Source organism: Bombus fervidus, chromosome 2 (assembly GCF_041682495.2).
Source record: "Bombus fervidus isolate BK054 chromosome 2, iyBomFerv1, whole genome shotgun sequence".
Taxonomy (NCBI): domain Eukaryota; kingdom Metazoa; phylum Arthropoda; class Insecta; order Hymenoptera; family Apidae; genus Bombus; species Bombus fervidus.
Genome location: NC_091518.1, coordinates 17,999,036 through 18,019,593, shown reverse-complemented (window position 1 = coordinate 18,019,593; position 20,558 = coordinate 17,999,036). Strand labels below are relative to the sequence as shown.

Here is a 20,558-nt window from a genome sequence, read left to right as displayed (position 1 = left end):
GACAATATTGTTGCGTATTCGTTTGTTTCTAAGACTGTGACAAAGAAATCAAGCTAAAAATTCCTTCGACGAGTTTTTCAAGAGATTCTTCCAACGAGTTTTTCAAGAGATTCTTTCGGCGAGTTTTTCAAGAGATTCTTCCAACCTAGAATACATTGTGCATTATTCACACCTTGTTCGCGCCATTCGTTCGATTCTATGTTTTTACCTTTTGTCACACCATACTTCAAGCACCTGTCATACTCATCAATTGTCGTTTGTTCGAAGCCCGTTCAACACAGTGGGCGCACTGGAACGAGCGAAGATGGCAGTGGAGAAACACTATGCGGTTGTCGGAGTGCTCGAGGACGTAAATACCACTCTCACGGTATTGGAAAATTATATACCCCGATTTTTCCGAGGCGCCACCGACGTCTACTACGGTAATTCTTTTGTTCTCTTATTTGCATGTAACTGTAAATCCTTCGCTAACCAACGATTATTATGAAACAAATATTTTACACCGGTACAAAGCAATCATACAGGGAAGAATACCTCGTTGTAATTAACTTTTAATTAACAATCGATGATTGCGATGGAACAATCTCGTATTGGAAAAATATTTCGTTCTGATTATTTTCTAACTAACAACCGACAGTTATATAGGATTAAGTATAACGTGGAGATGAAAACGTTGTTTTGCTTCGATATACGTGACATTTTCGGTCAAAAGGCGAGCTTAATTTTACTGTCGTGTCGAGTTTGTCAAAGACAACCGATCAAGCTCGCGCTCCTTTCAGAGAACTTCTTTCCATTTGCACAAATTTAGTATGTTCGTAGATTCTCAAATATCAGGTACTGGTCGATTTGTAGTAATACGCGAATTTTACCAAAATGTAAAATGTGAAAATTAATAATGAATTAGTCACGAGAAGAAACAGTAGCTGCTCATCCATTAGCTACGTATTCGGATTGCAAAATGTTTGACTGCAATGACGATTTTCAGAGGTTGCTCAGGTCGCTGAAACCAAAAATAGTAAGGGCCATTTTTCACGGGAATAAGACGGGACAAATTTCGGTTGTGGAAAAATCTTTTGATATGCGACGTTCTCGCAGGATCTTTTAATAATTTGCTGCTTTTAAGCTGCTCTATGGCTTACCGCGTATACATTTGAATCGCGAGTATTGGAATAGGTTCGGGTTATTTTTTATATTTTGGCTGCCGTGAGGCGGTGAGCGTTAAAATTAGCATTTAGAGCATTGGCATTGGCTGTACCAACTGTCGTCGCTTACATCATTTGTTTTGCCACTTACCGCTCCATACTGTTATGGTCTTACGCGGATTTCTACAGTTTTTTGTGGATCAAATATTCGTAACAGAGAATTTTCAAAACCGTTCGTTTCCGTGAAAAATGCTCCTCGTTTTCGGCTCTATCGACCTAAAATATTCCCAAAAAGACACGTTCAGCTAAAAACATTTCCCAGTCCGCACATTGTTTTTTAACATCTCTAGAATACAGATCAGATAGGGAAGTTTCTTCCAAACTCATTGAAAAAATCGTCTACGTTAATTCAGGTACTGATATTTAACAAATTTTGATGAAACTCGGTAGGTCTATCGATGAATTCCTCCTTGATTTTGCACGTAACGTGAAGCAATTAAAGTTTATTATTTAATGATTTTATAAGAAGATGACGAGTATTGCTTCTGGCCACTTCTCATTTCTTTTACATATTTTGCTAATATTTGTATGCTGTTGTTAATATAAACTCTGGTTAAAGCGCGTGTGTATAATTATGAAAAGTACTGTATGTTCGTATCGCAACGAAACACGAGGACTGAGAAAATTTTCTCTTTCAGACGAGGTGAACGCGTTCACGAGGATCAATCGAAACTTCTTCAAGCCACCAGTCAGCGAAGAAGTAAAGGACATAGTACGAAGCAATTTCACCAGGGAAATCGAATTCTATCAGTTCTGCAAGCAACGACTATACAAACAGCTGAGGGCATTGAAGTTGACCAAAACCACGCCTCTGTACGAAAGCAATAGCTTGTAACTATTTGCAATGTGTTTATTCGATCCGTGAAAGTATCGAGTAACTCGTCGAATTTTCTTTTAACTATGTGAGAATTTTCCTTCGAGGAAGTTGGTAAAGAGCGAAGTATCGAGGACATCGGGAACGTTTGATAATTTGTCGAATTTTCGTTTGATAATGGAGAATAGAATCGAAGAATTCTTACGGATGTCGAAAGTATGTAATTCGTGGAAAAGGTTGGAGAATGTTGAAAATGATAAATAATTTGTGAAAAAGATCGAGAGCGTTAAGAATGATGAACGATTCGTCGAGATGGTTTAGGAAGTTAAAAATGATAAATAACTTGTCGAAAAAGATCGAGAACATTGAAAACGAGGAATAATTTGGTCGAATTATCGTTTGACAGACATCGATGCAGGAAGAATCTCAAAGATGTTCGAGTTGGCCTCGAAATTTTGGTGATGTTAGCGACAAACGTATGTCGAGTAATAAGCGATAACGATTAAACGCAGATGTAGATGTTTGTCAGAGAAGCCACTTGCGCATGGAAGCGACGTTAAAAGAGAAATCGAAGGAAAAAGAGAAATTAGAATCATTGCCTTTAAGAGAGGATCGTGGCAGATTCTCTTGATTTAATATCTTTAAATATATTAACAAATCGATCAGCGTGATGGATCGTAACGAACGATTGTTCCACTAAGCAATATATTATGTGATTCACGGCAGTGAGTGCTTTCAATTCAGGACGCTTCGATCGAGTGCCTATTTTTTTATTTTGTGATCGTTTTCCCTGTATAATCGCGTAGCTTAAGATAAACGGCGATATAATCGCTGAACTTAATTATACGAACGAGAGCAAGTACTTACGAGACGAGGCATTAAGAAATATTTATTTAAATATTTAAATATTTAAATAATTGATGGGATGTTATCGGTTATTGCGTAAAGAAAAAGATGCAACGAGTGTTTCTGAACGCGCGACATCTTGACGCTATTTAGATCGCTTCTTTCGTTGATAATTCATTGAAGAACGTTGTAAAGACTGATGAGAAAGACAAGGAGAGCTAGAGAGAGAGAGAGATTGCTTTTTATCAAAGGATACTTAATTATTTGCAACGACAGAAGCACACAGGGTAACCATTAGGGTATTGCTTTCCAGACGACATAGTCGTTTTTTAATGTCGACTTAAGCCGTTTTTTAATGTCCACTGTTTTCCTTCCTTTTTTTCGTAATAAACAGCTGCCATTTTCGAACAACGTGATTTCTTTTCTTTTTTCTTCACCTGAATTCTACTCGACACGTTGGTTGCTGCTAAAATATAGCGATCCTTTTTCCAACAGATGTATAGCTTTTTGTTTGTACTGTTTTGTATGCCTTTCTGACTGTAAATTATTTTGTTAGGACGCATGAAAATGAAAGAGCAACAGTTACGTCATTAACGTTACTTAAAGTCTGACAATTAAATTTTAAATAAGAAAATTACAGTTAAGTATTTAGATAATTAAATTGACGTAATTACGCCAGTAGCAACGAATGTGTTAAATGTGTAAAAAGGATTAAAAATTAATTTTAGGTGTCTTTCGTTAGTGTGAAGTACAATGTGGAACATCTCCTCTCGTGTAAAAATATTGTTATATCATTCTTATTGATAAGAGAAACATAAAATTACCGTAAGAACTCTTTTTTCTCAATCTATAACGATATCCATCTATTCTTACTATAGCGAAAGAATGTGATACAAAATAAATTTCTGTCTGCTTTTACATGAACGTGTGCTATAACAATATACACTCCGCGACAAAACTATAAGGCATTTATGGAGAGAGAAAAAGAAATTTTAATGAATAATATCATATAAATACATAATTTTGTAGAATCACTAAAGTACAACGATCGAACTATATCAGTAAATAGACATATTGCGATAAAATATTTGTAATAATTTCAATTTAAATAGAGATTATTTACAATTGCAGGTTTCTCAATGAGAAACAGTGCGACGAAACTATGAGATACGGAATACTCTTTTGCAAAATAAATGGAAATTTTTATTTACTTATTAACAGCGTGTAGTACCATTTTTGTTTCTCGTAACTTTTCATAGTCTTCAGATCCGACAATCTGGCGAGCCATGATAATACTTCAATATCTTCTGTTTCCAAATTTAACGTACTTTGCTTGAATCTTCGTGATTTGAAAAATCAAAAATTTTCTACAGCCATTTGACAAGTATATTCGTCTAACAGTTCTTGGATTGTTTGAATATATATTTTACTGCTCATTTTATTAGAAACAAACTTGATATTGCTCTTATCAGTGTAATTTATAGTTGTCCACACCACAATACCTCCTCCATTAATTTGTCTTTTATGTTCAATAAAATTTTGTTTTCTCGTCCACCAGGATGTTTTTTCAAGTACATACAGTTTCTTATTTCTTTCAGATGGTGGATGCGCTCTATTTCTGCCGATGAAACCATCCCTTTCTTTTTTTTTTTTTTTTTTTTACGAGTTACCAATTAGTTTACTTCGACGAGGTATTTTACGATCAGAGTGTATTTAATATTAGAAATAACAATCGCCATAAGATAGCACGTTCAACAACATGAAACCAATTACCACAGCGAAAATCACACGAAGCACTTTTTATTACGTTCTGATCTCGTTAGCAAACAACAACCGTCTTACAATTTTGTCGAGGAGAACACAACATGTTTACGTGCATTGTCTGAATTCTTGGAATTATAGACTTCGGTATTTCTGTATATAGAATAGAACAGTGTGCTTCCACGAGTATCAAGCAAATAATAACGCTTTAAATCAAATCAAATCGACTAATAGTTCTAATAACGAGCCAAGTATAATCTTCCTCGATTATTCTCGTGTATATCATAGTTCTGTCGTGGAGTGTATTAGACTTGCTTATAAAGTTACTTTTACTTCGACATAATTATAAGCGCAAAAGAATAGGAGATTAACAATCTAATTGGATTTTCAGCAGTTGCGAAATGACAAAGTTAAAAGAAACATTTCTTAATTATCCTAATTATTTGCTCACCCTTTTCTTTGTTAGTCCCTGTACATTATTCCCTTTGTTACTTTATTCTCTTCATCCATCATAGCATTCTTATGCCTATCATAGTATCTGTCATAGCAGGAGCACCGCTCTGACCGTCGTTCCAAGTCATATTTTATTTTTAAAATACGAAGATTATTCATTCGTCGCATGACCGTTATTGCTTGAAATAAATAGAACATCGTAGTCGAAGTTTGTTACTCGCTTAGTTTCGATAAGTTGGTAATTAATACCAGTACCTATGATTAATATAATTCAGATTAAAATAATGGTAATAGAAAAGATTGTGTAAAAGGTGAATGATCGAACAAGTAACAAAGGTAGAATAGAATAAACCGATTTTTACTAGTTCCACAAAATCTTCTTCTAGCACGTAGTCTTTGTATCACGCGTTCTTTAAATGGAAAATTAGAGAGGATATTGATATCGTCTGCAAAAGTCGAGAATAATATATAATTAATTTAATCGTTTGTCGAATAATATCGTGTGTCCGGTTATAATTTCGTGACAAAACATTTGTGAATTTTATTTATAAACCAACGTGTCTATAGCAAATAATTGATTGCTTTAAAAAGCGTAACGCAATCGACGATAATTGTGTCAGGCCAGATTACGTCTGTAACTAAAATTCACTGGAAAACATATCGAATTCGCCACCAACAACGTTCGTGCCGTGTATTACGAATATAGATTAAGTTTCCAAAAGCTACAACGCTTGTGCAATGCAAAACAATGCAAACTCGATACACGAGCTAAACTTGGCACCGCTGAAAGTACTCTAAAAATACACGTGGAATGTTGGCCTAACCGGAAGGTACAGTTCAATTATTTTCAACCGCTCGATTATTCTGTAGCTTGCGACGAAAAATTATACCGTGATTTGCTGCTTTGTATAGAAACAAAAAAATTAATAAAACGTTCTTTGTCGTTGTTATACATAATCGAGAAGCTGTGAAGTGTACAAGGGACACACGTTGTAATGGAAATACAGAGACATAACAATTTGCACATTTTGATGGAAAGTTAAATTGAATAAAAAGTTATTGGATCGATTCTTATTGTTATTTTATATTCTTATTTACCAAATGAATATACCATTAACTCAAAATTAAGATTACAAATTTCTTCAAAATATGAGAACAGAAGAATCGATGAATTAATAATTTGTTAGAAGTAAAATATAATGAAAGTTATTAAATAATATGAATTTTACAATTAAAAGCATTGGATAACAATTACCATTTATCGTTATTGCTTTCCCTGTGAAAATTATTTTTTCTAAAAAATTATTTTTATCGAGCGTTCGATCGATTCTTCGAAACTGGATTGTCTATTTTTTTCTTTCTTTACGGACTTAACGTTTTTGGACGTAGATAACGTAAAAAAATGAAACAATGCTGTGCCACGAAGAAAACAGTGACATCGCGCAATTCGTGGAATCGCAACTTACCTCGTTCTATCTGCAACCCAAGTGATAAACTTAAGGTTTAAAGTAACCCCAGATTGCCAGGTCACACCTACCGATAATAACTCTTCAATTAGCTTTACTTATAAAAATAAGTTTCGTGCTTTTGCGTCATTTTTACTCGACAATTGCTTTAAATATAAAATCTCGCATATAATATCTTCTAATAAAAGAAAATGATGCGTGAGCTGAATCTGACACTTGCCTTTACATTGTTTTTTACAATCGATCGAACGATATCCTGCAAGCTAAACATATAACCATTTTTGCTTAAATATCTCTATATATTATGATTAGTTCGTTCGAAATGTACCGAGTTGAAATATACTCGTTGTCTTTTATTATAACAAATATCGAAAGAGAATATTATCACTAGACATCAGTTTACTATTACTTTAAATAATATCAGAAACGGATTTGTCTTATTTCTTCGTGATTGAAAATTCTTTAGAGTTAACGATCTCTTTGCTCGAATGATTACCATCAGCGGAAATTCACAGGCAACGGAATAAAATGTTTAATAACGATGATACAAAGGTGTAACAGAAACTTAATGATAAGATCAAATTGATTTCTATTTCCAATCTGTCTGTATTTTTACAATTGTCATGCGAGGAACTTCAAAAGAAAGGAGAAGAAGAGAAATTTGCATTTTCAATCGTGCATAAAATAATTATAAACAACGATAAATAAAATGTTATCCGTACGATCGATCTACTATAATACATTTGAATATGATTAAATTTTCCAATCGAACCGGACTACGGTAAACCAGACTATAGTAAATCGAAACTCTTAAACTAAATCTAAATTAATATAAAACAACGTTAACATTCCAGAAATATCTTACAAGGATAGAAGAAGAGACTGTCGATCGGTCTTCCATTTATTGTCTTAATAACATATAGAACATGTGTTACAGATATATAATATACGTCTATTTATACGTATAGATACTTGCTTCATTCCTCCATCAACATTCGTTCCTCGTTTCGCCGCAATTATTCCTTCCATTAGAACCCTTAAACGCTATCACCCACGCCATACTCGGCACTGTATAACAATAAACGCGAAACCTTAAACCAAACTACCGAGAGACAACGTCTAAACAAACAAACGAGATTAAAAATTACGGTTTCGTCGACGTACAATGGCGAAAGGAGAAGAAGGAAAAGGGATTTTAGAAACTGGACCGACCGTTTGTATCAGCTACAATCTGTTTCTTGCTGTACGTATACGCGATACGTTTCTTTTCGTTCTTTACCTTTTTATTTTATTTCCATTTTCTTCTAGTAAAAGTACGCAAATCGACCGATCGTTGTTATCAGTCCGAAGCAACGTTGCTCTGGTCTTCCGTACGGTGAAACTTCTTCAGAGAGCAACTTTTACGTTAAAAAACAAAAAAGAATGATTTGGAAAAAGAAAAAAGAAATAAAGAAGTCAGACGATCGATTTTTACGATATGGTATACGTATACGAAGATCGGAGAAGAAAAACGAGATAAGTGGATTACACAACTTTTGTTGATTTTCTAATGTTAACGTTACTTTATGATTGAGAAGGATCACGTAAGATCGCATAATTTTCAGCATCTCCCGGTTTTAATGTCGCTTGTGTATGATTAAATATGTGAATCGCAGCATAACAAAATTTCGTTCGTTTTCTTCCACAATTTCTATGCAACGTAATTGAAAATAGGAAAGCGATATTTTAACGTGATGACGATGATACTACGTAATTTAATATTTCGATATTATGAAAATTTTGAAGAGAAACGCACTTTCGGATCCAAGTAACGCGACGTTAATCGACAAAGCACACCGAACTTGAAAACTGCTTTCCTATAAAAAATAGAACATTTAACTGTTCTTTCCTCGGAATCTTTACATTATAGAATATTAGAATATTTTAACTCTTTCTACAAAATTACCTTTTAATACAATATCAAAGAAACAGTAGGTTTTCTCAATACGATATTGATAATATAACGATAATTCAAGTTTGTAGAGAAATATTTTTTAAACTTAAGCCTGATGAGATAATCAGCTGAGGCTATCCTTTAGTATTAAAAATAGCCAGAGTTAATCGTAGTTGTTGATCAATGAAGAGTCCAATTAACGAACTAAAGTCTCGTCGAAGCGAGTGATGATTTTCTTAAATGATATTCATAAGACAAAAAAGACTGATCAATAAAGTAACGCGTTGCGTGTCGCGAAGGAACTGTAGAAGAAGAAACGTGTTTGCGTTGCGTATTTCCGTGTAAATAACGTAAAACATCGAACGAAATGAAAGGATTAGCATCGCCGTGTTTCGTCGTTGAAGTCCACGGTACACGAATCGATCAAATTCTAAATGTATTTCGTTCTTTTTTTCTTTCTTTTCATTTGTAAAAGGTACACATTAATATTAATATGGACATAAATGTAAAACACGCAGTAAATAAATCAATGACCTTTTTTTTTTTTTGTTGCTTTTCTAAATCGTATATTTGATATACAACTTCACTGACCTTTCGCAAATAATCAAAATGTGATTAACAGCAAAGTATATAATGTAGATAAAGGAAGTACAGTAAGAAACGCTACACTTTTTACTAATACAGATACATGGAGGCCCTGTAGAAATATATATAAAAAAAAAGGAAAACGTGTTTCGATGAACGCAATTACTGCACCGTGGCCTTCGACCGACCGAAAATATCGAATGATTATTCCGTATCAATGACGCTTCGTCTTTGCGGCACCGATTAAACTCATCTTCGAAATTTAAAGCGACGCGCTCTCGTTCAGAGACGAAATATTGCATCGTAGAGCAGAGAATATTCTCGTAGTTGTAGGATTTGCGGAATATTCGAACGTTTCCACGCATTTTCAGTGAGTATTATCGTTTCGTATTAGGGTACAACATGCAAGATATAGCGTAATTCTAGATATTAAATAACAAGTAATTCCTTCTTAAAATAACGTATAATAAACGATTTCTTTGTAGAATTAATTATTTGGGTAAATAATTAATCTTTCCAACAGAACATTTTCTTCTATTCTTTGAAAATTCTCAGTGGAGCGTAATTCTAAATATTAAACAACGAGTTGTTCCTCTATCAAAGACAAGTAAAAGAGAAGGAGAATGCGTTATAGAATTATTTCAACGTATAATTAATTTTTTTTTTTCTTGTTTTCGAGAAAATTGATATCTAAAATATTTTCTATCCTCCGTTCTTCAGAAATTTTCGATAGAGGATTTCAGTCATAACAACTTTTCAAGATTGATTAATCGTTATAGCAAACTTTTCATATACACATAGAAATATATTAAATCCCTTGAATAAATGTACTACGATCAGCAACGCCGATTCAATGGGGAAAAATGTTCGATGCGAGATCGGCCAACTTTTCCAATCTTCGTAGGAGACCCAACGATTGTTCATTGACAATGACGACAATTAATTACTTTTCTCGAAAACTCTAATCCAGCTGACACACCGAGCGATATTCTACACAACGCTGTTCGATATTTTCGAGTAGAAGCTGCGTCCAAAGGAAATTTCTTTCCAATGTTTCGCCAGCGTTGCGGCTAACTTCTTCGGTGTCTAAAAACGCGCCATCACGGACATCGGATTTTAGACAGCGAAAAAGCTAGTAGCTGCGATGCTGGTGAAACATCGGAAAGAAATTTCTTCCGAACGCAGATTCTGATCGAACGTCCCGAGCATAATCGTACAATGAATTTGGAATATAATTATTGCGTACAACAGTGTCAGGTGCGACGATCCGGGCCGTGAAAGCCTCAAAACTCGTATGCCAAATCCTTCTGAGAAAAATTTTGATTTCCCACGAATCGCGCTATATCTCGAAACAACAATCGAATAATTATACAAAGACAGCGTTCATGAAATCGATTTTTTTTAATTGATCGCGAGTATCATCGCTCTTTGCGGTCTTCCCCATGCTTTCTCTCAGACTCTTCCATCATTTATGAACCTAACAAATTTACATTATTATTTACGGTCGTGTTACTCGTGCGAAGGAATAAAATACAGTAAAAGTCTTTATCGAAATTGTCTCGTTCAGTCTTGGCTCTGATTCGAGCACCTATCCGTGATCCATAGATCGTGCTTTCTTCGTAAATAATGGTAGATGTTCGTTAAAATAATAATTGCCGAGGACAAAAAGAGCAACAAATCTTACCACGAACTCGATTTTGCGATAGCAATTTCTGCGAAAATTTCCCTTTGCGAGTGTATAAGATTTCTCCTTTGAAATGATATTTAGAATAGAAACGGGAGTAAAGAGCAAAGAACGACGATCGAATGCAAATAAAATACCAGGTTTGATTCGAAGAATCTTTCAGATGTGAAAGATCGACGTGAATTGCAACGAACAGTATCTACAAACTTATTTAACGGATGGACGAAAATTGGATTTAATGTGAAACAAGAAGATAAATAAACACAGAAAATAAATAAACGGCAGCAAATATTTATAATTAGACTACTTTTTCAAGGGCGCGAAGAATTATCTTCGTTTCGCGAATTTGTCTACAGTCTGTTCGTCGCTAATTCTTATCCGCTGATTTCGCAATCGAAATTCGACGATCGGAAGGACAAACGAGTTTTATCCTCTTCCCGTGCCAAATTGGGTAAAAATAAGAGAGGAAAGGAACAGACATTAAACGATTAAAAGTAGCGAGTTAAAATTATAAAGTAAAAATAACTATTACAAATGGACAGAGAGATTATTCGGTATTTCCATGCTCTTCCGTTCGTTCTCTCTCATTTTTTCTCAATCATACGATCGGAAATGCGCCGACACGCACACACAAACGCATACACGCCGCACATATACACGTAGTTTTTCCTCCTTTTTCTCCGTTTCTCTCTCGCACCTTAACACCATAATAGTTGTCCATTTAAACTTCGGTAATTAATTTCTTCTTTCTTCTTCTTGTTTCTTTCTTTCGTTAAAAACTGCAAAAGGCTCGGTAATTGGACGAAAGCTCACGGCTCTACGGACTAGAGGTGCAACGTATGCTTACGTGTACATTAGAATATAAAAATATACTACCGTTATAGCTATGGTTTTTTTTTTCTCCCGTTCGTTTCGTCTCGAACGTAGAAACGTCCCCATTTCAACGACGAAAAAATAAAAAAAAAAAAAAAAAGGAAAGCAAAAGACAAATCTCTAAACAATTCATCGAGGAATCTCGTACTAATTGCAAATGGAACCTCGAAGCATTCCTACGATTAATCCATTCTTGTTTCGTTTCCTTCTTGCAAATGGCTACTCTGATTAAGAAGAAAAAAGGTTCGACTCGACCAGGTAACCAGAATTTTTCCTTACGAATTTCCATTCCATCAAACTTCTCGACTAATTAAACACACAACTACAATCGACTTTCGATATAATATATACATATTTTCTCTCGAATCTTTGCTTGATCCTGACAATTCTTATTTAATTAAAAAATTTAAAAAATTCATGCAGATCGTTCGGATTCTCTCGATTGCCAATAATTTTAATACAGAAATTTGCTCAAATCTCTGCTTGGTCCTATTAATTCTTACCTGATAGAACAATTTTACAAATTCGTGAAAATCGTGCAAGTTTCCTCGATCGCCGATAACTTATTCGCAAAGATTTACTCAAATCTCTGACCGAACCTGATAATTCTTATCTAACTAAAAATTTAAGATTCCTACAAATTCTTCAGGCTTCCCATAATTTTCCGTTTCTTTGCAATCGTATCTTTTATATTTAAGAACACATATACGGATTGTTTAAAATCATACAAATCTAAAATAACGATTAAAACGATAATTTAGAGATTAAAATTTCTGCAATAGACAGAAAATGATACTTTTAAAATCTATATAACGACAATGTATTACGATGGCGAATCAGCCAATGGAAAATGACACGGTATCAGAATATATTTCTACGTTCGAGACTCGCGTTACAGTGTTGTTTCCTGCGTTAGTTTCAGCCCCTCGGTATCGTAAGGTTCTCGTAAAAATCGTAGCTGCCATTGGAAATCGATTTCGTAGCGCGAAACAAGCGTGAAACTTTGTCTCGTCGCTGTTGGAAGAATCTTACGAGTGAGGCAATAGCTTAGCAAACGCGAACAAAGATTTAACAAAAATAGTTCGTCTCCGGTTTACTCGGGGTGTCACACGGTCGTTTTTCGACATTTCTCGCGATGTTGTTCGAGACTGCTGAATCGATTTTCCACAAATTTCTTGAAATCTCTCATCAATGATGAGAACTCCCTTGTGGAACTTAGGATTTGCGTGTTAATAGAAATTGAAGTTGCCGGGTGACACCCTACACCTTGTAGAATTTAAAACGCGTATATTCCATAGGATTCAATGATTCTTAATAATATAAATTGCTTTCGTTCCAGGAATCCTTTATTTTTCCAACCTGATGTATAAGAAAGATATTTCAGAAATTCTGTGATAGATCGAAAACAAAAGATTAAAATGGTCGTTCGTATTCTTCAGAGATTAGTTTGAAATTTTTGATAATGCGAACAATAATGCAACTGTTTCTGAAAAATTCTCGATGACTGATGGCTTTTTTCAAGTTCAACTATTTTTATTTTTTTTTTTTTTTATTTTTTTTTAATGCGATCGATGTATGACCAATAATTCGTGTAAATGTTTAATTGTCGATGAACTTTCGAGATAATTTCGATAGAGATCACTTTTGGGATAATGCATTTTTGAAATGAAAATTAGAAGTAACTTCTAGTGGGTTGAACACAAAACGTGTCTGGCAGTAGACGGGTTCCTTTCTTCTTATTTCCTTCCTCTTCGCCATTTATCTTCGTTCAAGTCCTACCACTGTGCATTTCCTGTTTCAATCCCTCTACTGTACCTTTATTGTCACCCTATATAATCTGTGCGTTTCTTTCGTAAATGAAAATGTCGAATTTCTTCATAAAATATTTATGAAAAAAGTACTGAGAAACGTTACGAATCTATTTCGATGTTCATACAGAATTGTCTAATAACGTTGATATATAGGAAAAAAAATTGAAAATTTTTTATACTATTAAAAAATATAAAAATGCTACAGCAACGAAAGAAATATCAATATCATTTTCCTCCCTTGCGATACAATAGAGCGGTTTCTAAAATACCTTGTACATCAGGTTGAAGTTTTCATAACATGATTAAAATATCCTAACTCGTGACTGGTACTTATATAACTGTTTCCATAAATCTCAATAACCGTCATTCTTAACACGTGGAAGAATATCGTTTCTGCCGTTAACCAGAATAGAATTCGAACTTTGTTTCTTAAGAGGCATATGTACAGAGGACAAAGTATAGGAAAAGGCTTCGTTCGATTTATGTTGTTCGTGTGTTTACGGGCTGAGATACGCGCGTAAATATCGAGGGCCTCAATAATGGTGGTTACGTTGCGCTTAAATTTAAAACGATTAAAAAAGAGAAAAGAAAAATACCATCTCGTTAAAATATAGACTATACGGATAAAAGAAACGAACGAGTTAAGAAAGAAACGTAATTTCACTTCTCTGGTATGAAGAAGCGTTTCTTCGTTCTTGCAAAACGTAATAAACATTTTTCTGTTATTTTCCTCTTACCAATGCGTAGAAGGATAACGATAAGACGAAGTGTTTACAGAATGGATCGATTAATAAGCAGCATTCTGTCCCCAAGTTAACAATATGATAAAACAAAGCGAGTAAAATAGCAAAGTAACGATATCTGTCATGCGTTCAATATAAAATTAGAAAAGATCGATATTTGCCATAATATATATGTATATATATATAAAAAAAAAAAAGAGAGAAAACAGCAGAGAGAAATAGAATACCGAAAACTAGAGACTCGATTATAACTGTGATGTAAATATATCATTGTGTAAAATGTATCGATGAATATGTACAATAAAATGTGTATAACAAACATTGCCTAAACAGACTGTATATGATAATATACGATTAAAAATCGACCGATTTATACAAAAAAAAAAAAGAACGACACCCTCATTCTCGAGACACACTTGCCACCAATACTGACGCCGCTTATGTACAATTTATATTGCGTTTATGTTCTCTATATATATATAGCATATAGAAAGCACTTGTTCACGGTGAAAATTGTTAGAAAAAATATCTTAACAATATATAGTGTAATCTTAACATCATTTGTTCGTTTCTCTGTTAACGTTATATCGCTGATGCTACCTCGAAGACTATTGACATTAGCAATAGTTGACACATTTTGCGTGCGTTACGTGAAAATACGTATTTTCTGTGTTATCACTAGATTGTGGATGTTTGTGCTTTGCGTTTCTATGAATATGTATATATATATAAAATGGAATCTAAGAAGAGATTTGTTTCAATAACTACTGAATATTATAACAAGTGTTGTACTTTAAATGTTTTATATACTTTTGCGCATCCAGTGCATTCTGCGGATTTTCTCACTTTAAATTGCATGTAATAGATTTATAGGAAATACGTGAAAATCCACAGTCTGATTATCATTTAATTACCACTTTATACATATATGTATATAAGTACCGTGTCTTTTCTTTTTATATAAAATTCTTGTACATCGATCTAAGATTACCGTTTCGAAAAATGATACTGTACAGCGAAGAAGAGGTCTTTTAATTGCAAAACGCGAAAGACGTATCTTTATGTAACACGTGCAAAACATGTTAATGGCAACGGTGGTCAGAATTACAAAAGAAACGTTTAACATTAGCAAAAATATCGTGGTATCGTGAAATACTATATCGTGTTGTGATCTCGATCGCTATCGTGCGACCTATGATTATTCTTTTCTCTCGGTCGTAATAATTCAACGAGGGTATTTACGTCGTTAATTACAATTGGTTCATTTTTAATGTGGTCTGTGTCGTTCAGGCAATACTGTACCAAGTTTAGTCACGAATCATCGGTAAATGTCATTTATCGTTTGGAATTCGATAAACAAAGTCGATCTCATTACCCAATGCGATCTCGTGCACGCGACACAGGACAATGTTGCTTATTTTTGGCAGCTGTCACTGCTATTGTGACTCACGAAATTCTAATCGTTGCCAAAACGCTGAAAATGTCTCTGCTTTCTTTAACCGGTAACTTGGATTGCACTGACGACTATTATCGTTATCCCACGTGAGGACTAACGTAAATGGTTCGTTTATCATTCACACATAATGCCAGGAGCGTAGAAATGAACGAAAGAACTTGTCGAAGAAATTCCTCAAGAAATTAATCGTTTGATCTTAATATTTTCGTCGTAGTGCAAATTAAATATAAGCGATATCGTTTTTATGTGTATTCCGCAAAATATAATATGCACAATGTACAGTGATAAACGAAAGAAAATTTAAAGTTGATACTTATGTACGTGATTACTAATGTTATTTGTATTAAATATTTTTGATCATATTGATAATAATCATCTATGCTTGTCTAATTGGAAAATTACAAATTATAGATTATATCATTTTAAAATTTGAAATTGGATAGTCGAATGATTTGTAGTTTACAAAATTTCATTTGTTTTAGTACAAAATGTCCTTATTGTTATATAAGATTTCATTGTTAATATTAGTTGAGTTAGTTCTGAAAAAATATATTTGATCTATTTAAATCTATTTAGATGTACTCGTAAATATAATTCAGTTTTCAATGATTATTAACATTTTTCGTATCATTTAATGTTTCATTTTCACGCTGCGAAATACGATACAGTATGAAAATCGAATTGAAAAGAATTATTTTTTTCTTTTTTATTGAAACTATTCGAAAACGATTGAAGAAATTAAAGAAAGAAGTAAGCTCGCGCTTTCCTTCGTTCGTCACTGCATATACATTTGCGTACCACACAATGATCGATTCAGGTCCTCGAATCACAGAATGAAAGCGCTTCACGATTGAAATTAGTTAACGATGAACTAAACGATAAATTTACTGCCAAAGCTGTTGGAATCTCCTCTTTCGTAATTTCGTTGCATGTCTAGCACCCCGGCAATTGTACAAATATACATGCATAATAAAAATAAAATTATGAATGATCAGTTACTATCATCGTCTTGGAGATTTATACAGGTATTTAATGATTAATCGATCAAGCCCCGATTTCCCTGATTTTCGACGATCATCTGGCGAATAAAATCTAGAATTAGGAGAGCAAAGCAACCCACTATGATATTCGTTGCTATTAAACTATCACATTTCGTTTAAAAAATATTTATGAATATGGTATAACGTATATTCGATTCGTGTTATTTCCCGATGTTATAATTGATCCAATGGCACTAGGTCAAAATTGGCACTGGTCGAACGTTTTGATTAAACGATTAGAAAAGCTTCGTTTCGAAGTTTATAAAGTTGGTTCGTCGTAATATCCTGTCATCTATGGGGCTAAGAGTACACGCTATATAGATAAATCATTAACGCATTCGCTGCTATTAAAATAAACGCCTCCCGTCTATCTTCTTATCAGGGAAATCTTCGTTTCAAGTTTACTTTTTTACGTTCCTCGCTGTTTTGTATCTCCTGTTAAAAACTTTCTATCGAAACGCACGAACTTAAAAATATAACAGTTATCTCCTCGTTGCAACCTTATTGGGAATTTATGTATAGTAATTGAATCAACGCCCAATATGCGTTAATAGCAGCGAACGTGCTAAATGAAACTTTCGTAAGCAAGACCGGATTGGTCGTCGCTCAGAAGTTGCTGAGCAGATATGTTTGTGGATAAAAGTTTATCAACAGGTCGTTTCAACCTTAATTCATCTGAGAATATTCATGCAACTACGTAAAATATCGTTAATATCTAAAAAAAAAAAAAGAAACGAGAAAAAAGAGCCCTTGATTTCGTCTTCGAAGCAATACCATCCTAGAATCTCTTCAATAAACATCTCATTTCGAGTAACAGTTTCTCTCATAACCTTTAATCTCTGTCATTTCGCATTATGATCAGTTTGAGAGTCTTTCAAACACGTTAGGCTCGATTATGGCGCAAATTCTGTAGACTTAGGTACTTTCTAGGAACGTGAAAATAATCCTCCATGCTCTGCCAGATACTTTAAACGTTTCATTGTTCGTTCGCCTTTCAAATGTCCTCTTCTACTTCCAACTTCTGGCAAAGACTAAATCCTCTTCTCTGTCATCTTCAAAGAGGTATGTGTACGTACTTAATATTTCTTCTTTCAACTACAGTCCCAGTTCGTTTACAGAAGTGGTATCACGTCTATACCGAATACATATTCTCGCTCGTAAACAAGGAACAACGAACGTGTAAAAAATGTCAGTCTAACAGGTGCGTCGAGTTTCTCCAGTCCATTGAAAGGCTGTCCGGAAAACGGCAGGAAAGAATAATTGACGCTAGTGCGGTCCCTGCTCCCCGGCTTGCCTTCTCGTTCCTTCGATCGACTCGAGAATAGGACAGTTATGTACAGTAAGGTATATACTCTAGGAACGTTTATACAACCGTAGGCTTTCTCTCTTTCCCTCTCCCTCTGTCTCTCTATCTGTCGCTAGTTAGCCTTACTCGGATCCACTTCAGACTCCTTGTCTATGCGAAGCATCGCTGTGTCTCCATCGCGGCATCCAATGCTCGATCTACGATGTCCATCAGTAGAACACAGGCGACCACTCGTGATGCTGACCCTCCTGAGCCGTGATGGGCATGTAACCAACGGCTGGAGAAACAGGCAAACACTGGAAGCAGTAATTGAGTCCGGAGTTGTTATCCCAGTACTGCTCGCCCTTGCATTGAAATCGAACCGCGAACTCCAGCCTCTGACCAATTGACAGCGTGTGACAGTATAGAATGAACGAGAATTTGTCGCTGAAACCGTCGCACGAGTTAGGTACGTAGATGGCTTGCAAGTCGCTGAAGTTTCGCCACGAGTTCAACGTGTATCTGATGTGCACCGACTTGTGAAAGTCCAGATTGATCACGCGGACCGTACCCTGGATACAGAAAGACACGGGATCCTGGACCAGCACGTTCTCTAAGCACACTCGACGTTCACGGACCAGATCCAGGAAATTAGGCAGACCGCCAGGTTGTTGAAACAGAGGCACCAAAGTTCTGTCCAGTTTACGCGCGGATATCGCGCAGCCTGATTCGCGTCGACTACCTACGTATCTGGCTCCCCATTGAGCTGAGCTTGGCAAGCTGTTTACAGGACTGGTGTCTTTCTGGAAAATGTCATCGTAGATCAAGTCGCTGTACGCTGAGTTCGGCACTTTAGGGATTTCGTCTAAGAACGTTCGCACGTCGGCGAGATCTAGGCCTAAAACGTCCGCGAATCGGACGATCTTCTTCCTTCCAGGTGTTCCTGGTGGCGTTTTTCCCGTCTTCAAAGAAGAACATCGTCTGATCTTTTGAGGTCTTTCTTCTCCCTCTTCTTCGATACTATCGTCCTGTGGCTCCTCGGTTATACGAATGTCCTCTTTGATACTTGGACTTGTGGCGAGCTTCTTCAACAGAAGGCACATCTTATCCTCGTTGTTGCTAGCTATTATAGCTCCATTTTCTATTTGTATTTGTATCTCGTTCTTTATCGTGGCTTCTATCACTCCTTCTACTATAGGACACTCGAGGGTGAGAGCACCAGGGATGTTGATCATACTGCTGTACGTCGAATGGTCGTCAGTCTCATTGCCAGGAATCTCTTCGAGTTTCAAAGATAGCATCTTTGATTGTTGCTCCAGTGTATTCTTGGGCTTCTCCTCGTCATATGGAAGATCCTCCTCGTACGTATTATCCGACGAATCCGAAGTATCTTCTTTGACGAGATTCCTCGCGTTCTTGATACCCTCCAATTTGCTATTCTCCGACTGAAAGTTAATAAAATCGACTTCGTCGGTATCGATTCTTTCATCCTTAATCGCGGAAGTGATCATTATACTAGGTCCGTGGACGGGTATCTCTGAATCAGAATGCGACTTGGGAAGCCGTTTCTGGTGTATGATTAAACTAGGATTTATTTTCGCGGGACATTCGTCCTGAAGGGACACGGTGCTCTCGTCGAACGTGCTCCAAAGAGATTCATGACTGGGCGACGTAGATGTCTCTTGGGAGCTTCTATCGTTCGAGTCCTCCGAGCTGCACGCCAGGTCCTTCTTCCTCGGGTCTTTATCGCAAAAATTATTCCTTTTGAACGAAGCGCTCGAATCAGATGTATCCTCGGAATGTTCAACGCTGATCTCTGGCCTTCTACGACAGGGCAAGCTTTTGGGCCTTACTATTTCGCAACCGTTCGAGAGATTCGACGTAGTCACTTCGCTATCCGAGGTCGTCACGGGATCGAAGAACGTTTCGTTCTTCGGCTTTTCAACATCGGATGATTCTGGGTCAAAGAAGACGTCGGAGGAATCGCTATCTGGAGACGTTCCTAACAGAGGAGACGCGAAAACGTGTCCAGATTCTGAATCTATACTGGTTTTCGATTCAATCGGTGAACTGTTGTGAATTGCATGATGACTCGATTTTAATACTTCCGGATTCACTACTAAATCCGCGACTTCCGCTGCTGTGGCTTCTTCTGCCGGCGAACTAAGACCATCTTCATACTCGAGATCGTAATCGTAGCACAAATCCGAGTCAGGATTGTGACGAGGTTGATGCTGAAGAACGCGATTGTTGGAGCTGTTAGTTATTATTCTTCTCCCTGTTGACGGCGAACGTAGCCAGGAGGTTTCCTTTGGCAACGAGGGATCATCGTTTCGTTGAGAACTGTCTTCGCCACCGAGAGACGTTAATCGTCGATGAAGACGTCTGGCGAATGCCTCGGCTCGACCACGACAATTGCTCGGGAAAAGGGAACTGACCAGGCCGCAGGAAGGGCCGCCACTGTGGGCGCTGCCCGCCGAATCCATGCTGCCCATCTCGAGGACGGGCGAGCCGGACGTCTCGTCGGCGTGCCTGCCCTCCGAGGGCGAGGTCGTGCTGCTACCCTGCTCTTCCGCCTCTCGACTCTCGGTGCTCGCCTGGAAATT

At 36.1% G+C, this 20,558-nt stretch overlaps 2 protein-coding genes across 10 annotated transcripts in view; one reads left to right on the top strand and one right to left on the bottom strand.

Annotated features, from left to right (window-relative positions):
• The window catches only part of Pip (heparan sulfate 2-O-sulfotransferase pipe), a 114,000-nt gene extending 110,727 nt beyond the window's left edge, over window positions 1–3,273 (top strand). For all 3 annotated transcript variants that reach the window (XM_072022552.1, XM_072022551.1, XM_072022550.1), the window contains exons 7-8: window positions 268–422; window positions 1,841–3,273. In XM_072022552.1, coding sequence (XP_071878653.1) covers window positions 268–422; window positions 1,841–2,037 — 352 coding nt within the window. In that variant the 3' untranslated portion in view covers window positions 2,038–3,273. The remainder of the gene's footprint in view (window positions 1–267; window positions 423–1,840) is intronic.
• Window positions 3,274–7,807: 4,534 nt separating this feature from the next.
• Window positions 7,808–20,558, bottom strand: part of Gbs-76a (Glycogen binding subunit 76A) — a 95,578-nt gene continuing 82,827 nt past the window's right edge. For all 7 annotated transcript variants that reach the window (XM_072022531.1, XM_072022530.1, XM_072022526.1 and 4 more), the window contains one exon: window positions 7,808–20,549. In XM_072022531.1, the coding sequence (XP_071878632.1) occupies window positions 18,183–20,447 (2,265 nt within the window). In that variant the 5' untranslated portion in view covers window positions 20,448–20,549 and the 3' untranslated portion in view covers window positions 7,808–18,182. The remainder of the gene's footprint in view (window positions 20,550–20,558) is intronic.